This window comes from Rhipicephalus sanguineus, chromosome 1 (genome assembly GCF_013339695.2).
Source record: "Rhipicephalus sanguineus isolate Rsan-2018 chromosome 1, BIME_Rsan_1.4, whole genome shotgun sequence".
Classification (NCBI taxonomy): Eukaryota; Metazoa; Arthropoda; class Arachnida; order Ixodida; family Ixodidae; genus Rhipicephalus; species Rhipicephalus sanguineus.
In genome coordinates, this window is record NC_051176.1 from 179,336,798 (window position 1) to 179,363,582 (window position 26,785).

Sequence of the window (26,785 nt, forward strand, 5' to 3'; positions counted from 1 at the left end):
ACACACACACACACACACACACACACACACACACCACACACACACACACACACAGAGAAACAACAACAACAACAACAACAACAACAACAACAACAACAAAAGAACCTGTAAACGTGTCATTCATTCATTGTTGAGGAGACGTCGTTCGCAAAGACTGTGGTCTTGCATCTCACAGGCAGTATGGTTCGCTTTTTATTATATGAATTCATCAAGGTATTCAGATCCCAGTGGAGCACATACCTTGTGAAGTAAACCAGTCGTTGATCTTGCACGCTCGAGACCACCGCGCATAACCAAACACCGTTGGCTGACGCTAAAGTCCTAGGGACTTTAGCTGACGCAGTTCGATCAAGCCGCTCCACAAGAGGAGATGCGGTCCTGCTGTCCACAACCAATGCTGCAATAAGATGAAGAATTGGGTTTGTTGCGCACATGCCGTGGGGCTACCACCACCACCGCAAGGCAGTTTTACGGCGCAGTCTGCAGAAAACGTCTACAGTCAAGGTAAACAGAAAAACCTGTACTGACCAATGCCACAAGGCCTGAAAGGTCACGCCACACTGTGGCAGGGTCTGGTCTATGCCATCAATCTAGTAACGACTACAGCGCCCCTAAATTACAGCGTTGCGAAAATCTCGCTTAGAGGTGACATCACGTCCGCTTTAAGAATTAGACTTGGGTGTCAACGTTAACACGTCTGAAACATTGCACTTTTTTGCTTCAGCGATTCCCCGCCTCCGTCCCCCCGCCCCTTTTTTCTTCTTCCTCTTTTTTTAGACAGTACTGAAACAAATTTATAAATTTATGGTCGGACATCTGAAAGTGCTTAGGCCTAGTGTGGGGGGTGAATGGGTAACACGTTGGGAAACCTGTGAGGAGAATTGGGACTGGTTCACATAGCCTTTGGCGGCGAACCCCAGTAACGTGAGAATACACCGACTAGAATACCACACTGTAACGAAGGAGTTGCCTCTAATGCTGCCCCCCCCCCTACAAACGCACCCTAGAAAGAAAGAAAGAAATTAAAAAAGGGGGGGGGGGGCATTCGGCAACAGGTCAGCGGGGAAGGGTAAGAGCGGACTAGTTTCATTTTTTGTGACAGTTGATTGTGCTGCATACAAAAATACAGAAAAAAAAATTGAAAGAAAGATAAAGAAAGAAAGATCTACACATACATCGAGTCCAAACTTGGCACGCTTGAAATTTATTGATGCATTATAAAATTTGGCGCACGTTTAACCATTAAACATCGTGTATGCCGCAGCGTAAGGACGTGCGGATGATGCTGAGCCGTGCTCCACCCAGGGTTGCACAAGGAAGCGCCATCTTCCTTTCTTCATCAAAAACCACTATAAAAAATAATTTCACTAATAATTTCATTATTTCACTAATGTGTCCCAAACTGGCTGTGCCCACTGGCGCAACATATATGTGTCATCAATGGATGACCGCAGATAATACTTACAGAAAAAAAAAGAAAGAAAAAAAAGAAAAACAGAAGTTTGCAGTTGGATTCGCAGAAGAAAGGCCATAGGGAAAATATAAAATGGAGGGGGTGGGTCGCTCATTCTCGTAACTTCGAATACTTTCACGACTGCAAACAGTCTTAGGAATTAATGAATCGCTCACTACAACTCATTTGTCGGGGCTGTACTCACTACAACACTCGACAGAGTGCTTGTGGTTTATCCGTGTTTATAACATAATTAAACAAACTTTCCGGATTTTCCCCCAGTAGCATTGATTCCTTCATAACTGCTGTTGATTTTGCTGCTGACAGCATCTCATGTGTCATTGACAACCTTACGCTGTCAGGAGCCGGGCTCGGTGAAACCAACTCTGAAATGTTGAAGAAACATCACGCGCGCCGGACTTCACCTGCTGGTTTTTTTATGGTAGTGGTATGAGGTTAGGAAATGCACTTGTTTCTGCAACCCATAAGGGAGCACAATGCAGCGTTGTGGAAGGTGGGGCATATAGGGAAAATGGGAGTAGAAGATAGGGAGGACTACCACCACCGCCGGTGCGAACAAGCACCTCTGCGGCTTTCAGCATGTACATCACCGTGCTGCTTTGGACCACTGACAGAAGAGCATGACTATAGGAGCTATCTATCGCTGGATCGCCGGATACTCAGCCACTGCGCATGACGTCATCAGCGGCGGGTCTACTAAAGGACCAGCGGCGGTCCAGCGCGACAGCGATGTCGTAAGAGGGATGCAGGCACGCATCTGACGAACAACATGCCTAGACTTTGCTTGAACCTATGCAGGTTGGTTACTTTACAAATGTCGTTTGCTTAAAAGTGATCGATTTTTGTTAATATAGTGCCGTGCCCTGGCATATGTTTCATTATTCTTTCGCAATGTTCTTCTACAATTTCGATCCTGCTGTGTCTGGTGATATAGAGCAAAGCTCTGGGCCTACTAATGCTCAAACGCTGCAAGGAACTCTAGAGAAGAAAGATTATATATATATATATATATATATATATATATATATATAATATATATAATATATATATATATATATATATATATATATATATATATATATATATATATATATATATATATATATATATATATATCGTGGGTTGTTGGAACGCGGTGCGAACTGGCGTACCGAAGAATGAACGCAGGATTTGTAGATATATCGGTCAAGATCCAATTTCGCGGTCCTATTATCCAATTTTGGGCAAAAATGTGATCGTATTAAACGCATGAAAATGCATTATTTCCAAGGCATGTTGGCCGGGAATAAGAACAAAAACGTATTCTGCAGAATCGTATCGAGATTCCACTATATATATATATATATATATATATATATATATATATATATAATGTGCTATAGATTAAGCGTTTAGGGAAGTGTTTGCGATGATCACAGTGCAGTGAAGCCAACTGCCTCTAGAACTGAACAAATGCTTATGGATGCTATACAAATACATATATTATTCCCAATGTATTTTTCAATCCAAGTAAGCATTAAATGAAATTATTTTGGGAACGATATTTAAAAAATAACTCGGGATGTAAAGGCTTGAAGATATGTGAGCTCAAAGTAAGTAACATATTAGTTGACTCACTGGATTCAGAACCTCAGGCACGAGAATGCTATATTTTATTTTCACTACCAGGCCTAATAAAGTAGGCAAAATACATGCGTCTTTGCAATTACAGACTTGTGATGCACAACTAAAAGAATGAACATTGAGTGGCAAACTAAAGAGACCAAGGTGAACCATTACTGATTCACGAGCAAGTAGCTTCACACTCAGGTGCCTCGTGAAACAATATGCTGTGCCAAGACGCTCTGTCGAACGCAGTGACCCGTGGTTTCAAGAGGCGTTGCCCGTGGTGATCAGTGTCTCAGTGAATTGCATCCAGCAGTACGACGATACCTGTTTTCTTCTGTTTTGCTGACACCCCGTCAACCAAACATTCGCGATTAAATCATCATTCGGAAAATTGCAGAGCATAATTTCCCCGCACAAAGCACTACTGCCAAAAAATTCAACTCCAGCACTCTGTGAAATGGCTGCCGCAGTGCCACCGTCGGACTACCGAGAGGGCCCCCCCCCCCCTGACTTTAAATTTTAAATCCTGGGCCTCGGACTGTAAAATAGACACTGCTAAAGAAGGAATCAGAGAATCAAACACAGGGATATATATCTTACGATAATACAGGAAATGAACAAACGAATTCAGAACCTAAAACATATCGTTCAGGATCAAGTTGAATAACTTGCAGGTCTTGAAAACCGCACTCGACGCAGTAATCTTCTGGGTTTTCTTGTTCCTGAAAGTGCAGGATCGGTCTTCCGTTGAAGAAAGTCGTAATAGGTAAACTCTTTGAAGAAACCCTTGGTGTGGCAATGCACACGCTTGAAAGAATCCACCAACGTAGTAAAGAAAAGGGAGAAATAGGCTCATAGTTATGAAGCTTTATTATTAGCGCTAGAAAGAAATTGTCCTTCAAAGCTGCAAAAAGAAAAAAAAATCAAACGGACAGCTAGCTATAATCATTAGCCATATAACCACCCCTGAGAAACAGTTGAAATAAGGCGCAAGTTACGGAACAGTGAGGGTTGTGCTCAAGTTAAGCTGGTGCATGATAAGATAATATTAAAATAAGCGGTGGTATATAGGGGTAGGATGTCAATCGAGACGAACGACACTTGTATCGAATCTGTGCCGATAAACGGCAACAGAGGAATGCAGGCTGCAGAGGCAGTCACGCGCAGTACGCGAGAAGAAGGCACGTCATCGAACGTGCTAGGAGCATCGTTTTCATCACCGCCGTCACAGCTCCGGCGCTGTGAATAAGGAAACTGAACTTTAATACATTTTGCTTTCGCGAAATCCACATGTGGTGGCCATAACTGAAACGTGGCTACACAAGAGCGTCACCGAAGGCTATATATTGTGCAGGAAGGCTACAAAGTGTTTGGGGCTCACGAGGGGCGGAGTTGCCATTATAGTAAAAAAATTCTGTTGTGGCCTCAGTAGTTCCCAGCAATGTTTCAGACACAAGCAGTCAGGGGCGTAGCCACGTTAGGGCACACCGGGCCCGTGCCCCCCCCCCCCCCGAAATTTTTTTTGCCATAGCATACCGAGCAGAAAATGACACTCGACCACATCTGCCTGCTCGTCCCCACTACAGTTCAAGAAGGTGCCCCCCCCCCCCGAAAAAAATTTCTGCCTACGCCCCTGCAAGCAGTGTGGTGTAAAATAAGCCTTTCAAACACATGTATACCTTATTGGTGCCGTGTATGGACCGCCCGCCACGCCACCAGAGTATTTTGGGAATATCCCTCTTTACGGCCATGTAAAAGGGAGCACCAATATTCGGAGACTTTAATCTACCACTTATTAACCGGGATGCTTTCTTGCCTGGCCACGTTGAGACTGATAGTGGTGAAAAGATGTTGGAAATTATGTTCGCTCTGAACTTAAAGGACCCCTGACACAAACATCACAAACTAAAGATGATGGTGCTTGACTGTTCTGCATAGTGGGCTCTTCTGACCGATTATTAGTGGCGAACGATACCTTTAAAATATTTTAATTTGGTGTTAATGTAAGCGAGACATTGCTCATCTAAGTGGGCAGCAACTCGCGACATCATCACTAGTATGGCATAGGTTTGGGTGTGTGTGACGTTCCACGAATAAAGCGGGTATTGTCGACATCACAGACAAGTGCGCCGGACCGCGGCTATTGTTCCTCGCCCCGTCGCTCTGTTGTCGGGCTGCTCTCAAGGTAGTTCTGGCTGCTTACGTGAGCGACTTTTTAAGTACCGTACCAAGGAATGTCATTTCTTTTTCTTTTCTGAAGGGGCACTCTGCTTGGCAGGCGGGTATGTCGCGTGTCGTTTCGAAGGACGTGCCTGGTGCTTCACTCCAAGAATTTTTTTCTGGGGGGGGGGAGTAACCATGCCTTATGTATGTTCGTGCGTGCGTTTGTATATGTGACTGTATATATACACATGCAAAATTGAAAAATTTCGGGGTCCCTCCTTCCCCCTCCGGCTACGCCAGTGTACCGCAGCATCCGCGTCGTTTCGTCTCATTCTTTCCCTCACGCGGGGCCCATATTCGAATAGCGCGCTCTCAACGTCACCAAAGCTTGAGCGCACGTGATCTTAATGCTCCAGTGCGGTGGGCCGCTAATTTCTTATGATTTTAGGCGGGCTTTTATTGTCTTCGTTTGTTCCCGCGAAGACGCGCGGGTACAGTCGCGATAGACACGCACGCACGCACATACATACACACGCGCGAATATACACTAGCGCACGCACGCACAGGCGCACACATACACACACATACGTGCGCATACGCACATACACACGCGACAGTACAGACATGCGCAAACGCACGCAGGAGCATACATGCACACGCACATACGTGCGCGCACGCGCAGACGCGAAGACACATACACAAACGCACGCACACGATGGCGCGCACACACACAAACCTACACACACACAGGCGCACACATGCACTCACACACACACGCACCTACACACGCAAGCGCACACATACAAACAAACGTGCACCCGCACACACACGCCTGGAGGGTTCACGCCTGGAGGGTTCATGGCGTGCGCGAGCAACTAAAAGCGCGCGAAGTTTGCTTGCGCGGGCTTTTCACTCAGTTTTGCGGATGCGCCGGCTCCACGAAAGAGAGGGTGAAAAAAGAGGAGGTTGACGGCGCGGCGAGGGTGCGGCGGCGTGGATGAAACAGCGCCGCTACTTTCCAACATCAAGGGGTTTTATTGGTTCCAGCCTTGCAGCGCCATTTTTTTTTTTTTAGTGAAATAGATGAGTAAAGATGCAGTGATTCCTTCATGCGTGCGCTTTAACGCTCACGCGTTAAAACATCTAGCAGCCCTAGTCACGACCCCAGTTTTATTTTGACGAGGCTACGTACGACTTGGTGCTAGGGACGGCGGTGCTTTATTTTTTACCGCTGGCTAAACAAAACCGCTTTCGGTTTCGATATTGAGAAGCGGTTTCACAGTAACGTGTCAACACAGTCTGACGTAGGTCGAAGTCACGTGCGGACTGCAACTCGTGGCGTACTAGCAGCAGCTGCGTTGTCAGCTGTCACTCACATGTGGTGCACGTAAACAAGGATGAGTGATTGTCGTCCAGCGGCTCCGACAGCGATTTTGGCGATTTCGGCCGCGTGCAGGGCGCAGAGTTCGCAAACCCAGCGAGCTGTGTTGACTCGTAATGAGAATGTCCACTGCGGTGGGGCTGGTGCGACGAAAACTTTAAAATCACACACAAATATTTTACACATGTTTCCTGGCTCCGGTGTGTGGAGAGCGTTAACACTGCATGGTATGCATGAACGTTTTTCTGCAGATGTTGAAGTCATCCCTACGGAAAGAATAACCAAGTGAGCGCCCGGAGACCCCGTTAGAAAGCTTCCTGTTGCAATACCGAAACACACCTCATGCAACAACAAAGGAAACACCGGCAGCATTATTGTTGGGAAGAAACCTCCGGACACGCCTGGATGCGGCCAAGCCTTCGGTGGAGGGAAGCAGTGTGTCGGAACGGAACGAAAACCGAAAACGAAAAAAAAAAACGATATTTTTGACCGGCACGAGAACGTAGCCGAAACGCTATCTATTATTTCGTTCCGGAGTGAAACCGAAATAATTTTTATCGGTTTTCGGTTCAAGGGAAAAAAAAGTTGGCAATCCCGAACAACCGAGGTCATGCAACGTGAACATTAATGCATATCTCGGGGGACATTATTAGCGCGCATCTCAGGCAGCGATTCCAAAATATAGAGATGTATTGAACTTTTGCAAAAAACGAAAAGAGTGGCAACCGGAGTTGCTTATATTAACGCAAGTGGACCTTTGCGTGCCTGTCACACAGGCCAGCGTGGAGAGGACATTGTCGGCGCTGAAGTTTGTTTTATCAGAACAGCGGTCTCGCATATCAGACTACACTCGATGACGTGCTGCTTCTGAGATATTGCTCACTCCCTTGGCGCAAAGCATCCAGCCTACTCAGAGAATTCGTAATCCACTTATAAGAAAAATTAATGTTTTTATCTACTATTTTTAATTGTTACTGTGTTTGAAATTTTTTGTACACAAATAAAATTTGTTACAAACCGTTACGGAACATTTTTTACAGCGAAAGCTGTTATGAGATCACAACAAGGGCCGTTTTTGGCGCCGTTGTTGTCCGCCGTCGCCGCCGGTGTCCGTAACCAGTATCGCACGAATTAAAAGAAAAAGCAAATAAGAAAAAATATCTGGGATGGAACGAGGTTCCAACCTGGGACCTTTGCTTGGGAGCCCAGTATTCTACCTCAGAGCCATGCCGGTGCTTGAAAGTGCGTTGCAAAAAGACCCTATACAGGCTTCATGCCGGGAAGGAACCACATTAACATATGTAATGTAGTGTGGTAGAAGAGTAAAATAACAACCAGGAGTCAAACAACGCCAGTTCTGTAACCAGCCGTCACACAATGCGAATCGCGCAACGAGTGGGTTGCATCAACAAAGTGCACCACAGCATCAACAAAGTGCACATAATGCCTTACGTGTGTTTAGCGGGTTCCACGGTTCTCCGCAGAATGACGAAAAATTGCATAGCGGCTGCTCCCCTACTTCACAAAAATTATGATGATTTATAGCGTAGTGGGTTCCTCCCAAGTGCACTTATATTGGTTGCCAAGGAAGCCCATCAGGCTCCCATGATCCATTTCCTCAGGTTCTCAATAAAGTTAATTCCCCCCCCCCCCCTCTCTCTTTCTTTCTCACGTTAACGTACGTCATAAAGCGTGTTGGGAGAGTTAAATAACGACCGGGAGTCACACAATGCGAATTACGTAACTAGTGGGTCGTTTAAAGCTTCCAACCCATTACAAAGGGCTCAGCCATAATTCTTCATCGTCATCAACCGTCGCATCAAGTGCACATGATGCCTTACAGATGGTACCTCGCTTCTTCGCAGAATGACGAATAATGTCGTGGTAGGTGCTCCCCAACTTCACACAAATAATGATTTGTGGCGTAGTGGGTGCGTTGCTAGTGTACTTGTATTAGTAGCCACAAGAAGAGAGTTAATAACGAGCTCTAGAAATGCCGCTCTTCCAGCTTTCGCTGTGACTGTGCTGCGCTTTCCGCGCAGGCCTGGCGTTTTTTTTTTTTTTTTTCGTTCGGGAACAGAAACGCAGCGCAACTTTTCTCGGTGGAACGAAACTGACATTGAAACGAAGATCATTTCGTCCCACCGACGGATAGGCTGATTTTTCGTCCACTTTAATCCATTTCAGTTGACGTCATTATCACTACACTACAGTTAAAGGCAACAGTTAGTGTACTTATGCTTTCCCTGGCCTAACTGTCTGTTGGATTCCTTTGATAGAATACAACTCTTTGCTGGATTTGATTTCTTTGTGTGTATTGATGTCACTTATGTCACCTCGTAGCGAAGCACCGTCACGCCGAATGTCCTTTAGCTTCGATCCTCTTTTCTGTATGTCTTTGCAGAAATAAAACCATTCATTCATTCATTTCACTTCGAGCAGACGGCCCGACGACCGAGTCACGCCCGTACGTGTGCCGCTGGTGACCCTGTTATCGTTCAAAATTATAGAGGCTCGCCACTTTGGGTCCAACGCGTCATAGCAATACAGATCGGACCTGTTTCTTACAACGTGTTGTCACTACATCACGGGGATTTTTCAGGTGGCGAAGGCACCGCAATCAGCTACGTCCTCGTGAAACGGACATCGGTTTCGAGTTCGCCAACTGTCCGGACGAATCAGCTGCCCCTGACACCTTTAGCAGTCAGGAGACACATCGACGACAAGCAGTGGCGCAGAGAGAAGAGGACTCTGCGCAAGCGATGGCTGCACCAGCACAGCCGTGCAACCCGCGAAGTGCGACGACATACGCAACGAAAGCACCAGCCTGCGCAGAGGTACCCTATTTACACGATTGTAGGTCAACCCATTTTATGTAAATTTAAAATCGGAAGTAGGGGTGTCGACTTACAATAGAAACCGAAACTAGTTTCGGTTGTAAGGTCGACTTACCCCCAAAGCCGAAACAAACGAGAAATCAGGCACACTGTGGCATGGTTACGACATTGTGTTTACGTTCCGGCTCTACCTGTAGCATATACCGTATTTTCTCGTGTACAACCGGCACCCTCACCAACGATTCGCGGAAAATTTTCTAAAAATGATTCCCGTGTGTTGGCGCAAAGCTAGCTTTCCTGCATAGCTGTTATGCACTGTCGTGAAGTTATCTTTACACAACCGGAATTCGAGTTTTTTTTTTTTATCTTCACTGGCATCGTAAATAAATTTACGAGATGCGCGCGTATTTTTTTTTTTTTTGCCTTGCGATTTTATGGGGGTCGACCTACATTCGAGTAGACTTACAGTAGTATGAATACAGTACTAGCGGGAGTATGTGCAAATACTGCGTTGGTCTCTCCACAAAAAGGAGAGAAACGTGTCTTCTCTGGCTACTCTTAAAACATTATGAAAGCGTCACCGAGCAGCCATGGCAGTTCACTGTATCACCTGAAGAGCGGCATAATATAAGGAGCTGCAAGATCGCGCCCTTCGTTCCACTTTGCCGGTAAACACCCGCGGTGTGTAGTCGTACTGCCTCCAATAATAACCCTCAGTCCTTTGTTCGCTGCCCAAAGTGCTAGGCTGACTTCTTTTTCCCGGCTGCAACGCTGAAGTACACAACAGCATCCATCTTTCAGCGGTGTTGAGTATCAAAGCAGATGGACGTATTCACTAGTTAGAAGCTGAGATAAGGAAAAGTCGTTTAGGATATTGGTAGAGGGCATCAGAGAAGAGGTTGGTGGACTGGGAGTTGAGGAACTGGGTAGAAAAGCGTAGATAACAGTCCATCATTAAACTATAGGCTTATATATGAAAAAAATAAATAAATAAAGTGAGATATCCAGTATGCTGGATTGTAATGGATGGAATAACACAAATTAAAAAAAAATTGGTGTATATCAAGTTAGCGAAACTGCCGCCAGCGCACCATGAGCGTGGCACGTAAGTCATGCTGTACATGACATGCGTGTCATGATTTTCATGTTAACTCCTGTTATTTAGGTTCGTGACACAGTCACGTCGCGAGATACAAATTTTGGTGTATATCAAGCTAGCGAAACGGCCGCCAGCGCACCATGAGCGTGGCACGTAAGTCATGCTGTGCATGACATGCATGTCATGATTTTCATGTTACCACCTGTTATTTGTGTTCGTCACACAGTCACGTCGCGCGATACCAATTTTGGTATAAATCAAGCTAGCGAAACGGTCGCCAGCGCACCATGAGCGTGGCACGTAAGTCATGCTGTGCATGAGATGCGTGTCATGATTTTCATGTTAATTCCTGTTATTTAGGTTCGTCACACAGTTACGTCGCGAGGTACCTATTTTGGTGTATATCAGGCTAGCGAAACGGCCGCCAGCGCACCATGAGCGTGGCACGTAAGTCATGCTGTGCATGACATGCGTGTCATAATTTGCACGTTAGGACCTGTCACCTATGTTCGTCATACACTCTTGTCACGCCATACCAATTTTGGTATATAGCAAACTAACCAAACGGCCGCAAGAGCACCAAAACAGTGGCATGTAAATCATGTCGTTCATGACATGGATATCATGATTTTCATGTTATGACCTGTCATTTATGTTCGCAATAAAGTGATGTTTCGCCATAACAATTTTGGTGTAAATCCTATTAACGAAACGGCTAGGAGAGCACAACAAAGTCGTAGGCGGCTAGATAGATAGATAGATAGATAGATAGATAGATAGATAGATAGATAGATAGATAGATAGATAGATAGATAGATAGATAGATAGATAGATAGATAGATAGATAGATAGATAGATAGATACGCTCAAAGTCGCAGAAGTTCGCTAAGAAATGCTTCGCATTAAAAAAAAAATTCGGCAGATCCCACGCACTGTGGTAATCGATGTAATGCGAAGCAGCCAGCAAAGAGCTGCATACATCGCCTTGTTTGTCTTTGAGCCAAATGAAATCATTCATGCCATGGCATCTAGTTCACCATATATCGCATGTTTGCCATGCACGCATGCATGCACAATCTAGTGTACACCATGCCAATGAAACGCATATTCTGGTATATAAAAGCATCACCTGTCGTTTATGTTCATCACGCACTCGTGTCATGCCATACCAATTTTGGTATATATCACGTTAACAAAACGGCCGGAAGCGCACCATGACAGTGGCATGTAAATTATACCGTACATGACATGCGTAACATGATTCGCATGTTAAGACCTCTCATTTATGTTCGTCATACAGTCACATCGCGCAATACCAATTTTGGTGTATATCAAAGGAGCGAAATGGCTGCGAGTGCACCATGAGTAGAGCATGTAAATCATGCCATACATGACGTGCATATTATGGTTTTTCATGTTACCACCTGTCACTAATGTTCATCATACAGTCACATCGCGCAATACCAGTTTTGGTGTATATCAAGCTATCGAAACGGCCACGAGTGCGCCATGAGCGTGGCATATAAACCATTTCATGCATGTCATGATTTTCATGTTACCACCTTTCATTTACGTTCGTCATACAGTCGCGTCGCGCAATGCCAATTTTGGTGTGTATCAAGCCAGCGAAACGGCCGCGAATGCATCATGAGCGTGGCAATTAAATCATGACATACATGTCATGCATGTCATGGTTTTCATCTTACCAACTGTTATTCATGTTCTTCATACAGTCACGTCGCGCAATACCAATTTTGGTGTATTTAGATCTACTGAAACGGCCGCTAGCGCATCATGAGCGTGGCATGTAAATCAGGTCGTACACGACTTGCATGTCATGATTTTCATGTTACCACGTCTCACTTACGTTCGTCACACAGTCGTGTCGCGCAATACCAGTTTTGGTGTATATCATGCAAGCGAAACAGACGCGAGTGCGCCATGAGCGTGGCATGTAAATCATGTCATACATGACATGCATATCATTCATGTTACCACGTGTCAGTTATGTTCGTCATACAGAAATGTCTCGTCATACCAGTTTTCGTATGTATCCCGTCATTTAAACGGCCGCGAGCGCCCCGAGACCATGTCATGTAAATCATGCTGCACATGACATGCGCGTCATGATTTGCATGTTAGGACCTGTCATTATGTTCGTCATGAACTCTTGTCACGTCGTACCAATTTTGGTATATATGAAATTAACGGAAAGGCCGCAAGAGCCCAAAGGCCGTGGAATGTAAATTATGCTGTTGATGACATGCGTGTCATGATTTTCATGATATGACCTGTCATTTATGTTCGTAATAAGGCCATGTTATGACACACCAATTTTGGTATACATCCGATTAACGAAACGCCCAGGGAATGTAAATCATGCTGTTCATGACATGCGTGTCATGATTTTCATGACATGACCTGTCATTTATGTTCGTAATGAGGCGATGTTATGACACACCAATTTTGGTATACATCCGATTAACGAAACGGCCAGGGAGCCCAAAGGCCGTGGAATGTAAATCATGCTGTTCATGACATGTGTGTCATGATTTTCATGATATGACCTGTCATTTATGTTCGTAATAAGGCCATGTTTTGACACACCAGTTTTGGTATACATCCGATTAACGAAACGGCCAGGAGAGCGCAAAGTCGTAGGCGGCTAGATAGATAGATAGATAGATAGATAGATAGATAGATAGATAGATAGATAGATAGATAGATAGATAGATAGATAGATACGCTCAAAGTCGCAGAAGTTCGCTAAGAAATGCTTCGCATTTAAAAAAAGGCTAGGTGCTACTGGTTACCGCCCCGTGTCAAAGGGGATGCCAATAAAGGTAACAGTCAACATAATAACGCAAACGCCACTGCGTACCTATATGCCGGAATACCGAACACGCTAAAACTCGCCACTGTTACGTTCCGCTTGCGACCCCGTCTGTATTCGCCGAGCTGCCTGCTGTCTACGAAGCACTAATCGTTTCGCGTTCGTACTCTAACAAGAAACGTCGGACCTATAGTTAGATACACAGATGCAGCCAAATAGGTGAAAGTCCTTCGTAAAATACTGAATGGTTTTGGCGCTGTATTGTCACTGTAGCCTTTGTTTCATTAAACTTGATGATATTAGTAATGATGATAAAACTTCGACGAGTCGACTTTCACCCAGAAGCTGCGTAGCGAACTATCGATGTTAATGATGCGCATTACTTGGATGCCCCGTTTTGTTTTTCTCAGGAAATATTCAGGCAGATGCAGCTACTGATGTATCCGCTGCTGCTATAGTCCCTGAACACGCCGCGCTCACATGGCTATCGAAGAAGGAAGTCCTTTGCCGCACCATAAACGCATTGGCAACTCCATGTGGATTAGACCTCCCGCCTGGTCTTTCCCACAGCGAAGAGGTTGCATTAAGATGAATGCTTGTGGGTGCTGCATTGTCACCCAAGAAAACTCATCAGCTCTAGAGCATCGATTATTCCTCAGCAAAACTTGTTCCGTACGCTCTCGCCCAACTGCTCTCGAAGATGTACTGGAACTTTTCTTGTATCGCGTGGGAGTGCGCTTCTCAATACGAAATATCTGTTATGCAGGGTTGGGGTAGGGGGGTGGGTGCTATACCCAAGTTGCGAGCAAGTATCTATTATCGATGATTGATCATAGATCATCATAGATGATTGTTGGACTCCATCAAACACAAGAAAATGTGTATGTTCATAAAACTTGCATGTTTCACATGCTCCGTGCCGCAGGGCAAACTTGAAAAAAAAATCATTCAGTAAACTTCACACTGCTCTTATTATATAGCTTACCCATCTAACACATTTCTGATAAGGCAACGACACTTATTGGAGGGAAGCAAAATGGTGGTCTGAAATGAACATCCTCCTACGTGCTTAAAATTTAGTGCCCGTTGTCAAAACACGGTTAAGAAAAGTTACTCTCTGGCACCGCAATATGACCTCCGTAAAGCTGAAATAAGTGTTATAGGACAATAACACATGGCAATCAAATTTTCCCGGCTATGAAGGGAGAGACAGTACAAAGGTTAAGTGGCAGGTTAGCTAGTAACATCGGAGAAATGAATCCATAGTGTAAAGAAAAAAGAAGAAGACAAAAAAAAAACTGCGCTGTTTTTCTTTTGTTTACAGACGTAGAAGTCGAGTCAGTACACACGCGAGGACGGTGTGCCAACAAACTACACGGTTCATGTCACCCTGCCTCTAACACAACATGTGCAACTTGGCGGTCGTTACCCATCGCTGGTAAAGCGACTGACAGCTCAGGAGGTAGTTGGATACCCTGAGCTCTATACAATGATACTGTTCTCAGGCGAGGATTACTGAGGTTGTGGCGCTAACTCTGACGTGCGACGACGCGCTGGACATCGCAAAAGAATAATTTTAATCTCGAGTCAGACGTCCGAGTGTTGTCGCTGTGAATGAACTGCAGCTGGAATAGAACACGCAAGGCATGGAGCGTCACGCATGTCTCTTGACGCATCTGTTCCACACGACAATGCGTCGCACTATGGACTCAATGTGAGCGGCTGCGCAGATGAATGGATCCTAATTAGCGCCCTGTCATGTGGCCTTTGTGTTTTCTTTGTTCGAGGCTGCATACAACTTTGAACGGCGAATCTGGTAACGTCGTCCCATATAACAGTCAATCGTAGATGCATTCCAGAGCAAGCGGGGCAGCCAGCTGTTAGGTCGCCAATGCAACCGTTATGGATTTAAGGCCGCGCTCTGCTGCTCTGTGCTTACAGTTAGCACACAGCCTCGTCGTTCCCAGTCGTTCGCGCCGATAACTTTCAGGCAATTACCATAGAGTTTGTTGAAAGCTTCACCCCTCGAGTTCTTTTTGCATCACTTCCAGACATTCAGTTCTTTTTGGATCATTAGGCCACCCACGATGGTAATCGAAGCCTCTTTATCGCGAGATATACACGACTTTAAGCACAAGGAGGCGCGTGTTTCGCTGAAAATTGACAATGGTGTTGTGAGGTCGTACATTGAGGGGGTCACAGTTCCGGACGTCAACTTTTCAGCCTTTTTCGGCGATGTTTTTACCAGGTTCAAAGATGAGACTGCTCTGGTGAGTAACTTAAAATCTTACTTCGGCATGATCTCAGAAAATTATATCATGTCACGATCACTGAATATCTGTGCGATCTTTGACAATACACCAGGATTTCCGTTTTCGTGGCATAGAGCAGGACCGCATATTTGTGGTCACAGTGACAGCGCGAAGCGTTACGTGAAATATAGCTGCCGAATATTTTGCCGTTATGAGGATTTTACTGACAGCTATTGTCAGGTTGCAGTTCCTGTTGAATCGATATCGCAATCGTGCAAGTTTGTTCGTTTTTTAATTATGTTAATTCCCTGATCCAGAAAAACTGTGTTGAGGCTTCCAAAAAGAGCTTAATATTCTCAGCCTATGCCACCTGGGTATTACAGTCCCTGATCCATAGGGAACATGCGTCAGATACCAATGCAGATGCGCAATTATTCAGTAGATGAATAATTGCGCATTCGCAATTTTCAGATTCGCTGATTCGCTGAGGATAGTCACTGATTAAGTAGAGCGGGGATGGTTCACGCAGTTTCCAAAGCGTTTCAGCGTCTATCGGAATGGTGACAGCGGACGAACGGGCCAAAGATAACAGCCTGTTCAATGTGCTGCGCTACACAAATTGTGGAACATAATCCAAAATAAGTCTGCATCAGTTTTCGAAGGGGATTACCGAATTTCCATGATTGAAGATCGACCCATTTTACCTAAATTTGAAATCTGAAGTTGGGAGGTCGACTTACAATCGAAACCAAAGCCTAGTACCACCAGTTACGGCGGTTCAAACGAGAAATCAGGGACGCTGTGGCATGGTTACAACATTATGTTTGTGTCCCGGCTCTAGCTGCGACATATACCATATTTTCTCGTGCATAACCCGCACCCTATCTACCGATTCGAGCAAATTAAAAAAAGAATTGCCATGTATTGCCGCGAAGCTAGCTTCTCTGCACAGCTGTGAAGCACTGCCGTGAAGCCATCTTTGTACACTGATTGGTTTATTCTGGCGGTACGCAAAATTGTCACGCAAGAAACCCGCGTATTCGCATCGGGAAGGGGAATGCCGAGGACGCACTTCAAGGCCATCAGGGGCGGAGGCATCAAAGTTCATGAAGAAGGCTGGCTTGACGATGACGAGTGAACACGTGTAGTCAGTCGAGCGACTATGTAAATTTTCTTTATGAAATGCGCTCACGTGGTGTTTTTTTTGCCGTGCGATTTTAGGGGGGTTGACCTACATTCGAGTCGACTTACAATCGTGTAAATACGGTACTTTAAAGAAATTTCTTCTCGGATCACCTTGATTAGGGCTTTGAATTACATGCACGCAGCTTTCAGTATTTGGACTTAACGTTTGTTTTTGCTCTTTAATTACAACACACATACTATCGATAATGAGTTTGAATGCTGGTGAATGTGGTTGAAAAGAAATGCTGTTCCTTCAAAATATGCAACTTAGACTGGAGAGCGAGAGAGAGAGAGAGCGAGAGAGATATATATATATCAGACACAATGAGAAAGGAAGGGACGTTAACCTGGCTACATCTTGTTGGCTAGCCCGCACTGGGAAATGAAAGCGGGTTGTGGAATACGACGGCAATTAGACTTACACAGACACAAGCACACACGAAGAAGCGTCCATCGTTCAGTTAATTACAGACTGTCATAAACGCTCGTGCATCTCAAGGATGGAGACTTTCGCTTAAAAGCGTGAGCCTAAAGCGTCGCCTTTTCGCGAAATCGTGCTGATAGCATTCGAAAACAAAACAATAACTGCACCTTTGATGGTCTAAACGCGTCGCATGCTGCACAGCTGATTGCCTAGCACGCATGTTCGTACATGACGCTATTAAACTATGCTCGTATTCATAAAATAGCACTTATGCAAGAAATGTTCGTTCCATCCATAGGCGTGCGCAAAGTTCCCCTTCATGGGGGGGGGGGGGGGGCGAAGGTTCGTCGTAGCGCCCCCCCCCTCCCAATTATGTCAATGTATGGCGCTGACATCCCCCCCCCTCCCCCACCGTGCGCACGCCTATGGTTCCAGCAGACGTTAGTCGGACGGAATGCTGAATATACTTGTTACTTCAGAGACTGCCGTCCAAACGGTAAGCAAACGGTAAACTCGCTAAGTTATGACAAATGACGAACACGAAAGGCAGAGAAAAGACGTGCAATAAGCAACATCGCACCAAGTTTGTTAGATGTAATGCAGGTATTGTGTAGGCCTACCGCATACCATTAACTTGTAAACGCTACTACATAGGACCATCATCTTGTTGCATTAACGACAGGTTGCGCGAGGACGCGAATAATGCTAAAAATAAGACGAGAGGGTCATCAGCCATTCACTACAGAGATTGCGGATGTAAACCTATGCTCGAAGAGTGCACTATAGACGCAAGAAGCAGAAATCAATTGACGCGTTTGATCATAGAAGCCCTTATAATCTCGAAACTGGAAAACAAGTGCATCAGTGGGACTAGAGCTGTGCACGGGCCGTATTTCCGAGCCCGAGCCCGGCCCGGGCCCGCTGACTTTGTCGAAGGCCCGCCCGAGCCCGACGGCAAAGGGCTGCGAGCCCGCCCGGCCCGGCCCGACGCACGAAAACAAAATCCCGGGCCCGGCCCGGCCCGGCCCGGCTTTTTGAAGGTTCGCTGCGAAAACGAAACATCGTTTTCCGGCAATTTGGCATTTTATTAAGCATATCCAATATGATCAAACGACACACGACGAACAGTCTCTATTACACAGATTACAAATTACAAGTAGACGGCCTCATGCCAGCAACTATGGAGTTCGCTCGCCAAAGGCGTCACGTGTATCGGGTATGCCCATGCAAGCGTCAGCTTGCACGAAGGCGATCTACGTCGGGTCGCTCGTCGCTGTCGCGTGCATTTTCACTTTAAATCTAACGCGAACAGTCGCGTGGCGCCGTCACTAGCTCAGGTGGTGTTACTTCCCTGTTTGTCGGAGTGCAACAGAGCCAGTGCTTTACCTGCTCCCATTTTGTTTAAAGTAGCGAATGGAAAGGAAAAGTGGTAAAGGCGGTCGCGGAAAAGGCGCTGTATGCGTGCTGGAAAATAATTCCCGCTCATTCTCTATATTTCGGGCTTGAGTCGGGCTTTGCGCCGGGCCCGAGCCCGGCCCGACAAAACGCCAAGTAGCCTGAGCCCGGCCCGGGCCCGACGTGAAAATACGTCGGCCCGCCCGAGCCCGGCCCGCGGGCCGGGTCGGGCTCGGGCTTTCGGGCTACCCGGAGCCCGTGCACACCTCTAAGTGGGACATCACTGGCGATGTGGGCAAAAGAGATTGCTTTTTTTTTTTGAGTGGCTGCACGTGCGTGAAGAATTTCGCCGGGACATAGTCATTCATGTACAGCAAGTGTATCGAAAGGGTCACACCGCTCCAAAATGAATTGTTGGAAGTTTACGCGTTGTGTGTTCCATCGTTTGTCCCTTTGTCCGTGTCTCTTAAGCGAAACATCATACTCGCGAATGGCATACCAACAGGTCCAAATATCAATCTTAGTGAATATGTATATCCCGGCAAAATGACCTGTATTTCAATAGAGAGATTTCTATGTCTTGCTCTCTCTCTCTTTACACCACATCAGAACAGAAAAAGAAACAATTATTCAAGAATTAACCATTCTTAAGTCCCTATTGGCTTTAGCCGCCTGTCCAACCTGGTCGATCAGTGATTGCTGGTCTTGGCACCAACTTTCCAACTTGTACGTGCCACTCCTCAATAAACCTCTCTGACACCAACTAAATATAGGCTACATAGGCAACTAAATGTAGACGTGTGTGCCGCTCTTTATGCTAACCGTCATAAAATATAAAAAAATGGTATCTCTGCTTATTCGCACTGGTAATGACATAGATTTATAATCGCATTACGTCGCCAGTCATATCCAAAATGAAACAAACCACCATGTTTTGTTTACATTTATGATATTTGACATGCCAGTAACATGTTCCATAGACTTCTCTCCCAGCAGCTTGAAACAGTGCACTGAAAAGTGAATAGCATTTCCGGGGTGTTGAGATGAACCGGAAGTGAATAACAACCGAAACCGTTATATTATACTGAACCGGGCCTAGCCGAACCTATATTGTCTTTCCATCTTGGAACCGTATCCAAACTGGAACATTTACAGCGAAAGCTGTTATGAGATCACAACAGCCGATTTTTGTGGCGTAGTTGTCCGCCACCGCCGCCGCCGCCGGTTTCCGTAACCGTTATCGCGCACAACGAGAACAAAAAATATCCAGGATAGAAGGGGATTTGAACCCGCGCCCTCTGCGTGGCAGTCAAGTATCCTTCCAAAGAGCGGCGCCGGCGCTTGAAACTCCACCGCAAAAAAGACCCTATACAGACGTCATGCCGGGCAAGCAACCACGTTAAGAGATGTAATACAGCGTGGTAGAAGAGTAAAATAACAACCAGGTGATCCACAATGCGAACTGCGTAACGAGTGGCTGGTTTAAAGCTTCCCACCCATTACAAATGGCTCAGCCATAACCTTCATCGTCACCCACACAGCATCAACAAAGCGCACATAATGTCTTACAAATGCGTAGCGGGTACCTCGCTTCACCGCAGAGTGATGAATAATGGTATGGTGGGTACTGCCATACTTCGCAAAATTATGATGATTAATGGCGTAGTGGGTACCTTGCAAGTAAGTATTAGTTGCCCCAAGTGAGTTTACAACGGGTTCTATAGAAAGGCCGCTCCTCCAGCTTTCGCTGTGACTGTGCTCAGGGTTGCCGGGTTGAAAAAACAAGAAATAGCCACGAAATCGGAAAAACAAGCCAAAAAGCAGCCAACTTGGGCGAAGGGCAGTTAAAGTAGCCAAAAGTAGCCACGCGTGTGTGAAAACACATGCGACGTTGTTATTCAAGTAACTAAATTCAAGGTGGAAATGTAAATAAGTGCAGTATAACCCTTCAAAATCATAATTTGTGAGATATAAGCATAAATTGTGGACTTTAGCAGTAATTTCATGCACGATGACGAAGTTTCTTGTGCTGTTGCACAAATGGCATTCTCTTCACGCGTCTTGCATGACTTTTCATAAAAAGGCTAGAAGTACCAATGAAAATAAAACTGAGTACTGCATGAGTGTGCTCAGAATCACTGTTGCTGTGATTGAAGCATAAATGGTAGTCACTTCCGCAATCGTTTCTCGTGTGAGCACAAATCCGAGCAATTAATATTCTGGAGTAACAGTTCGTATCTAACCCTAAGAAACAACACGAGCAGTTCGTCTAAAAAAGTAGCCAAGTTGGCGCAAAGTAGCCAAACCTGGCAAACCTGATTAGTCTGTGCTGCGTGCACTGCGCAGCCCTGGCGTTTTTCTTTTTCGAAGCGAGCAGGTTCGACCACAGGTTCAGCCCAAGGTCGTTGTTGCTAAATAATTAAAGCAAAGCAGACGACATCTCTTGCGTCGATCGGAGCAGCACGCGGTGCGGCGTCTCGGGAACAGACACACGGCTAGCCGGTGGCTCACTTAGCTGCATACATTAAGTTAAATTAAGGCGTGATATGATTATGAGGCACACCGTAGGGGGGCACTCTGGGTTAACTTTGACCACCTGATCTTTTCTTTAACGCAGACGTAGACCGTAGCACACGGGTGTGCATTTCGTCCCCGTCGAAATGCAACCGCCATAGCCGGAATGCGAACCCACGTCCTCGTGCTTAGCAGAGCGAGGCCAATACGACGGGTGTATACGTGTGAACGGCTAAACAGCATAGTTTGTGCGTGGTTGCGCGCCCTGTTTAAACGAGGACTGCACAGCTCAAGACTAGCTGGGGCCGGAAACAAATTCTGTGGGGGCCACAGAAACGACACCGCACTGGTTGATGTCCTCAGCACGTCTTCTAATACCAAGTTGATCATTGAAGAGGAAAGGTCGCTCCCGTTCAGAGTTTCAAAACAGCGTCTTCTGAAAACAGACGCCAGCTTCACGGGGCAGTGATATGCGTGTTTTCGTATTGGTTTTCGTGCAAAGGTCACAATAGAAACGTGCAGGCCTTTTGGCTCAAATGAAAAGCACAGGCGGCGTAGTCGGCCTCCTGGCGTCACTGCTGCGTTTCTTATCGGCGAATGATATGACATGACACGCTGTTGGAACTTTGTCAAAACGCTGTCGACGTTCGAGACATTCAGTGTTGTACTTTATTCTCTGCTTGCGTGAGCATTTATCATCGGATTGAAAAATGGTATTCAACACTAAAAATTGTCAGAAGAAGAGGAAATGCCACAGCCATTTTAGTATTCAGTCGGAAACGTACAAAAACATGGCAACTTTCCGCGTTAGAACCGACGTGCAGTGGCCATAGTACCTGCCTTTCTATACTGGTATCTAAATCGAGCCAACAGCTTGTCGAGAAGACGGCCCGTCATTTCTTGATCGCTTGGCTTTTCCACATAGAGAGGGACCTTCCCGCATGCATTTGGCAGAGTGAACGGTGTGACTAAGAGGGCGTCGTGCAGAACAAGTAGAAACCACCGCTTGCCATCGCGTGCTTTCTCTTATGATTCCTCACCGTCGCGCCCGTCGGCCCGTCTTGCGGGGTCGCCGTTCGCTTCTCCGCTTTCTTCGTTAACGCAATGGCTGCCGTAAAACGAAGAAACTGGCTGTTCTTCGCAAGGCTAGCGATAATAAACACACCGGAACGTAGAGAAAGGAAGTCTGACGTCGCTTCTGCGTACAGCATTACCAAGAAGCACGCTGAGTATGACAATGAAATACACCATCTCCCGCTAAAGGGGACCATGAGGCGATGCGAAGCCGGAGCACTTGCACGATCGCGTTCCGTTGGCGTTCGTTGGGCATGCTACCGACCTCGCGTCGTGGAACGCGAAGAGGGACGCTACGCGCGTCGTATCTTCCATATAGCCTGGCCGTTAATTCTCACAGGGCGAGCGGGGAACGCGGTCGACAGGCGGGCGAGAGGGGGGCAGCGTAGGAGAGGAGAGAGAAGGGGAGGGGACGCGCATGCGCTCGAGCTCATCGCGGCGTTGTGCAGGAGAGAATTTCGGCATGTCTAGCCCGCGTTTCAGAGAAAGAATGGAAAGGGGAAGGGAAGAGGGTAAGTGGAGAGGAGGAGGGGAGAGGGGAAGGGGAGAGGGTGAGTGGAGAGGGGAAAGGGGTAGATGACAGGGGGAATGGTGAGGGGAGGTGTGTGGAGAGGGTATGCGCATGCGCAGTAATGGTGGTCACGCCGCTCACCACCACCGGATTGAGCTCGACCTTAAGATACTTCACATCTAAAACAAGGCCCAAGCTCACGTTCTTTCAAAGGCCATCATTAAGGGCCAAGGCAGACTAGAAGTTTCCCACGCTCGACGAGTACGCACAGCTGCGCATGAAGTTTCTGAGCTGCTGTTTACATTGATAGCGTATTTTATCGCGTGTAACCCGCCATTGCATATAACACGCACCGTCAACTACAAATCTCGAAAAAAATAAATAAATAAAAGGAATCTAGCAAGAAATCCCCGCGTATGGCCGTGAAGCAGACTTCCTTGCATTGATGGAAAGAAGTGCCGCGAAGCCAACTTGTGTCCCGAAATTCGCATCGGGAATACGGTAAATTGGTGAAACGTTTTATATCTAATTATGCGATATATCAAACTAATTCCCGTTTTGTTTGAAAGTTCGATACGTGCGGGTTCGACTGTCATAATTTAAACGAGCTTGGATCGCACTAAGATAAAGCTGTCGCTTTATACATACGTTAGCAGTAGCGTCCAAAATATGTTTATTAGGCCTGTTGACTGAGTGGCCCGGCCTTACATCTGACGTAATTTATGTGCGATGACCCCCAAGGTTCTCGGGAAACTGCAGTAATAATTTACGTTCGGAAACACGTTTTACGGACTGCTATTTGAAACTAATCCGCAACGTCGTTTTATGTTTATAATCGATAATACAATGTGGCATTCCGTTTTTGCCGACACTCAAGAGACGCTGATACCATGAACATGCAGCTGAGACGAGCCATGCTTGACCAGAAGATATGAAAAAAAATATGCATGCGTCATCCAGAGAAAAAATATAAGACACACTCTTTCAAGAGTTTAAGGAATCGAAGCAGAGGCGTTCACATATAAAAGAAATAATATTGGATCTAATACAGATAACCGAAGACACCATAAGTGGTTACCTTTTTTATTATACACAGTGTTATGGAATATAATGAATCGCAATCGGTTAGGCAGGTGGGTTAGGAGGAGCGCTGCACGACGTGCGTCGCATATTATACGGTAATTCATCAAAAAGGACAATTGATGCCCACACAAAAGCAGCCTGATTCGAGCTGTGGAAGTTGTTGGATCCTCGGGCGCATCTCGGGCTAGAGAGAATGCCGATTCGATGTATCGAGGGCACATTTTTTTTTCTACGTCGTCCAATAACTGTCATTCACAGATAACGTAGGGCAAAAGCTGCGAACAAAGAAAAAACGTTGCACGCTTCTTCCGTCCTTCAGTACCTGCGTGTCTGCTACATGCACGCAGCACGCGCTGGGATAAAACACCTCCGAAACAAGTCACGCAGACACACGCAAAAACACAAAAGTGAGGAGGACAAACTCGAAGCACGGTCGCCGTGTTGTCGTTTCAATGGCGCTACAACGCTCATATGGAGCTCACGTCTGTGTGTCGTATTTTGCAGAGGTCTGTCGTAGAGCTTTGTTGCATGCTGTCAAATGAATGAAAAGCAAAATTCAGAGATAATTTCTCTGGCGTGCGTGCTTCTGACACTTTCCCAATTATGTTTTCACTCGTTTAAAATATTTCTTCCCTTCTTATTTACCTCACTGCTCGGACGCTTTAATTTGAAGACGAAACATGAGTTCTGCTATGTGACATTAAACCCATATTTTTAAAGACGATAGTCTTTCTTGGGATACTTACACGGACAAATTTTGGTCTGTCTGTCTTTCTGTTTGTCGGCACGTCACTCGATTCAGCCACTCGGCCAAAGCTGAACCACTTGCCCAAGGGCCTGCCATCTTGAACGGCTGACTAGGTTCATACTTGTGTACATTATCGATCAAAAAGCAAACAATACGCATATCTGAGGCGCAACATCACTAGGTAAGTATTAGGCGGTGTGTTCCTTTAATAGAAAGTACATACATACGTAATTCTAAAGACCCTAGTTTCTTAAGCTGCGCTGAAACTTGCCTTCCTCCGTGCCCTCTGCATGAGCTCATTGTTGTGTTTCGGTTTCGGTTCTGTATTGCACTGTACGAATGCCATGGGGCGCCGCTCTGGCATTCCTGTTTTAACCAGTCGACGTGTAAATAAAAGAGTGTGTGGTGAGTACTCGTTGAGTGCGGACGTTTCGCGCCAAACTGCGTGTTCGGGCTGGCTGGCGTCCCCGCCGGCCGCGTTGGTCACCGCCGGTCTTCGCCTGCTGCTGCGCCGGGACTACCAGCCCAAACCACAGCACTCATGTTTCCCGACGTACTGCCAGATGGCATCCATATCTCACGCAGCGCCTCTTCTATCGTCTTTAGACGACATTTGCAGCGAAGCACGCAGATACGCGGCCAATTTTTTTATTTCTATGTCGGTTTATATCTCTCTCGCTGCTTATTTCTTGGCTTAACCTAATGGTCGAAGTCAGAGTTTGATTTTACCGGGTGTCAGGGACAAATAAATGACAAAAACAACAACTTCAGCTTGAGAACAACTTCTGCGTCCCTTCTTAGATGCATTTTAAACAGAGTAAGCAACCTACAAACTGGTTCGAGTCAAATTTCTTGCTTTGAAAAGAAATGCCGGGCCATAATGACCATTTGGAGGGCTTGTTTTAATTTAGGTTATTTATTTTAACGTATATAACAAAATCGCGAATCTTCAAAAAACAAAAAAGAGAATAAAGATATAAACAGAAGGATCCCTATATGCAACTTCACAGAAAGCAACTATAATCCTGCAAACTGATGCAGTTAGAGCGTCTCGTTTAAAGTATACGTGGAACGGTTGCATTGTTCGCTCAAATGTTACTGAAATTCTTCTCAGAATATGCTATCGGCTTACTTCCTTTTATGTTTTGCTAACGCATATAAAGAAGGACGTTTGTTATGCGAAACAGTGAGAGAGTCTTCAGAACCGCCAGAAATTCTTCTTATCTGCGCCCGGCGGCTATCTCAATCCAGAAAGCCGTTGGCTGATGTCGCGGCCCGTGCCTGGTCCACCGGATTTCACTGATTCTCCAAGCACTGTGCAGTCACATGTACATACTCAAGTCACACACTAGCCAACAGTAGTTTACGTTCATACTTAGGTCCAAAACTAACCGCTACTGACTTTCGTGCACAGTGAGAGAGAGAGAGAGAGGTAAATGACAAGCAGGAAGGCTAACCAGATGAGCGCTCCATTTGGCTACCCTGTGCAAGGGAGGGGAAAGAGGGTACGAAAGAAGGAAAGAAGAGACACTACAATGTCATTATGACGATGATAATGTTCCGGTAATACACGAAACCACCGCCAATGCACAGTCAAGATGTGTCATTCAGTCCAGTCTCTATAAGGAACCGCGCCTTTATAACGAATCGCCTTGAACTTTGTGTAGGCCAGTGGCTTAGAATGTTAACCCCTTTTTATACTAACGTCCTGTCACACTCTTTATGACTTAGTATTCTATCTCCCGCCTTTAGAAATCAATGAGTGCATATCAAGTACGAGTCAGTGGACACGTGATTAATCATGCCGACTTATCTTCTGGTGTACCCATTACAGGTGCAGCGAGAAAAAAAAAAAGAAAAAAAAGGAAAAACCAACTAAACAAAAAAGACATACAGTGAATGAATGCGCATACATTCTCCAGATCGTGCTTCTTTCTCGTTTGCATTTTCATTTTATAAACAACAAGAAATCGCTATCAAGGCGCCACGTACGTTTCTAGCGAAACGTACGCGTATGTAGCGATTGTATCCACAAGTGGATACGGATGTCACCGCGAGGGACGTTATCTGCGACTCCCTGTTTGAGAACATGTTTTTATTTGTTCGTGCCCTCCCACAATAGCAAAACAGCAAATATTGCCGTCAATAGCGGCTTCCGACGCTTCCGTTTATCCGTACAGGTTAATTGAACGGCTCAGACTTTT

General features: G+C 45.9%; 1 protein-coding gene across 1 annotated transcript in view; it reads left to right on the forward strand.

Annotated features, from left to right (window-relative positions):
- Positions 1–15,482: 15,482 nt before the first annotated feature.
- Positions 15,483–26,785, forward strand: part of LOC119403289 (luciferin 4-monooxygenase-like) — a 41,969-nt gene continuing 30,666 nt past the window's right edge. The window contains exon 1 of the mRNA XM_037670237.2: positions 15,483–15,665. Within this exon, the coding sequence (XP_037526165.1) occupies positions 15,483–15,665 (183 nt within the window). The remainder of the gene's footprint in view (positions 15,666–26,785) is intronic.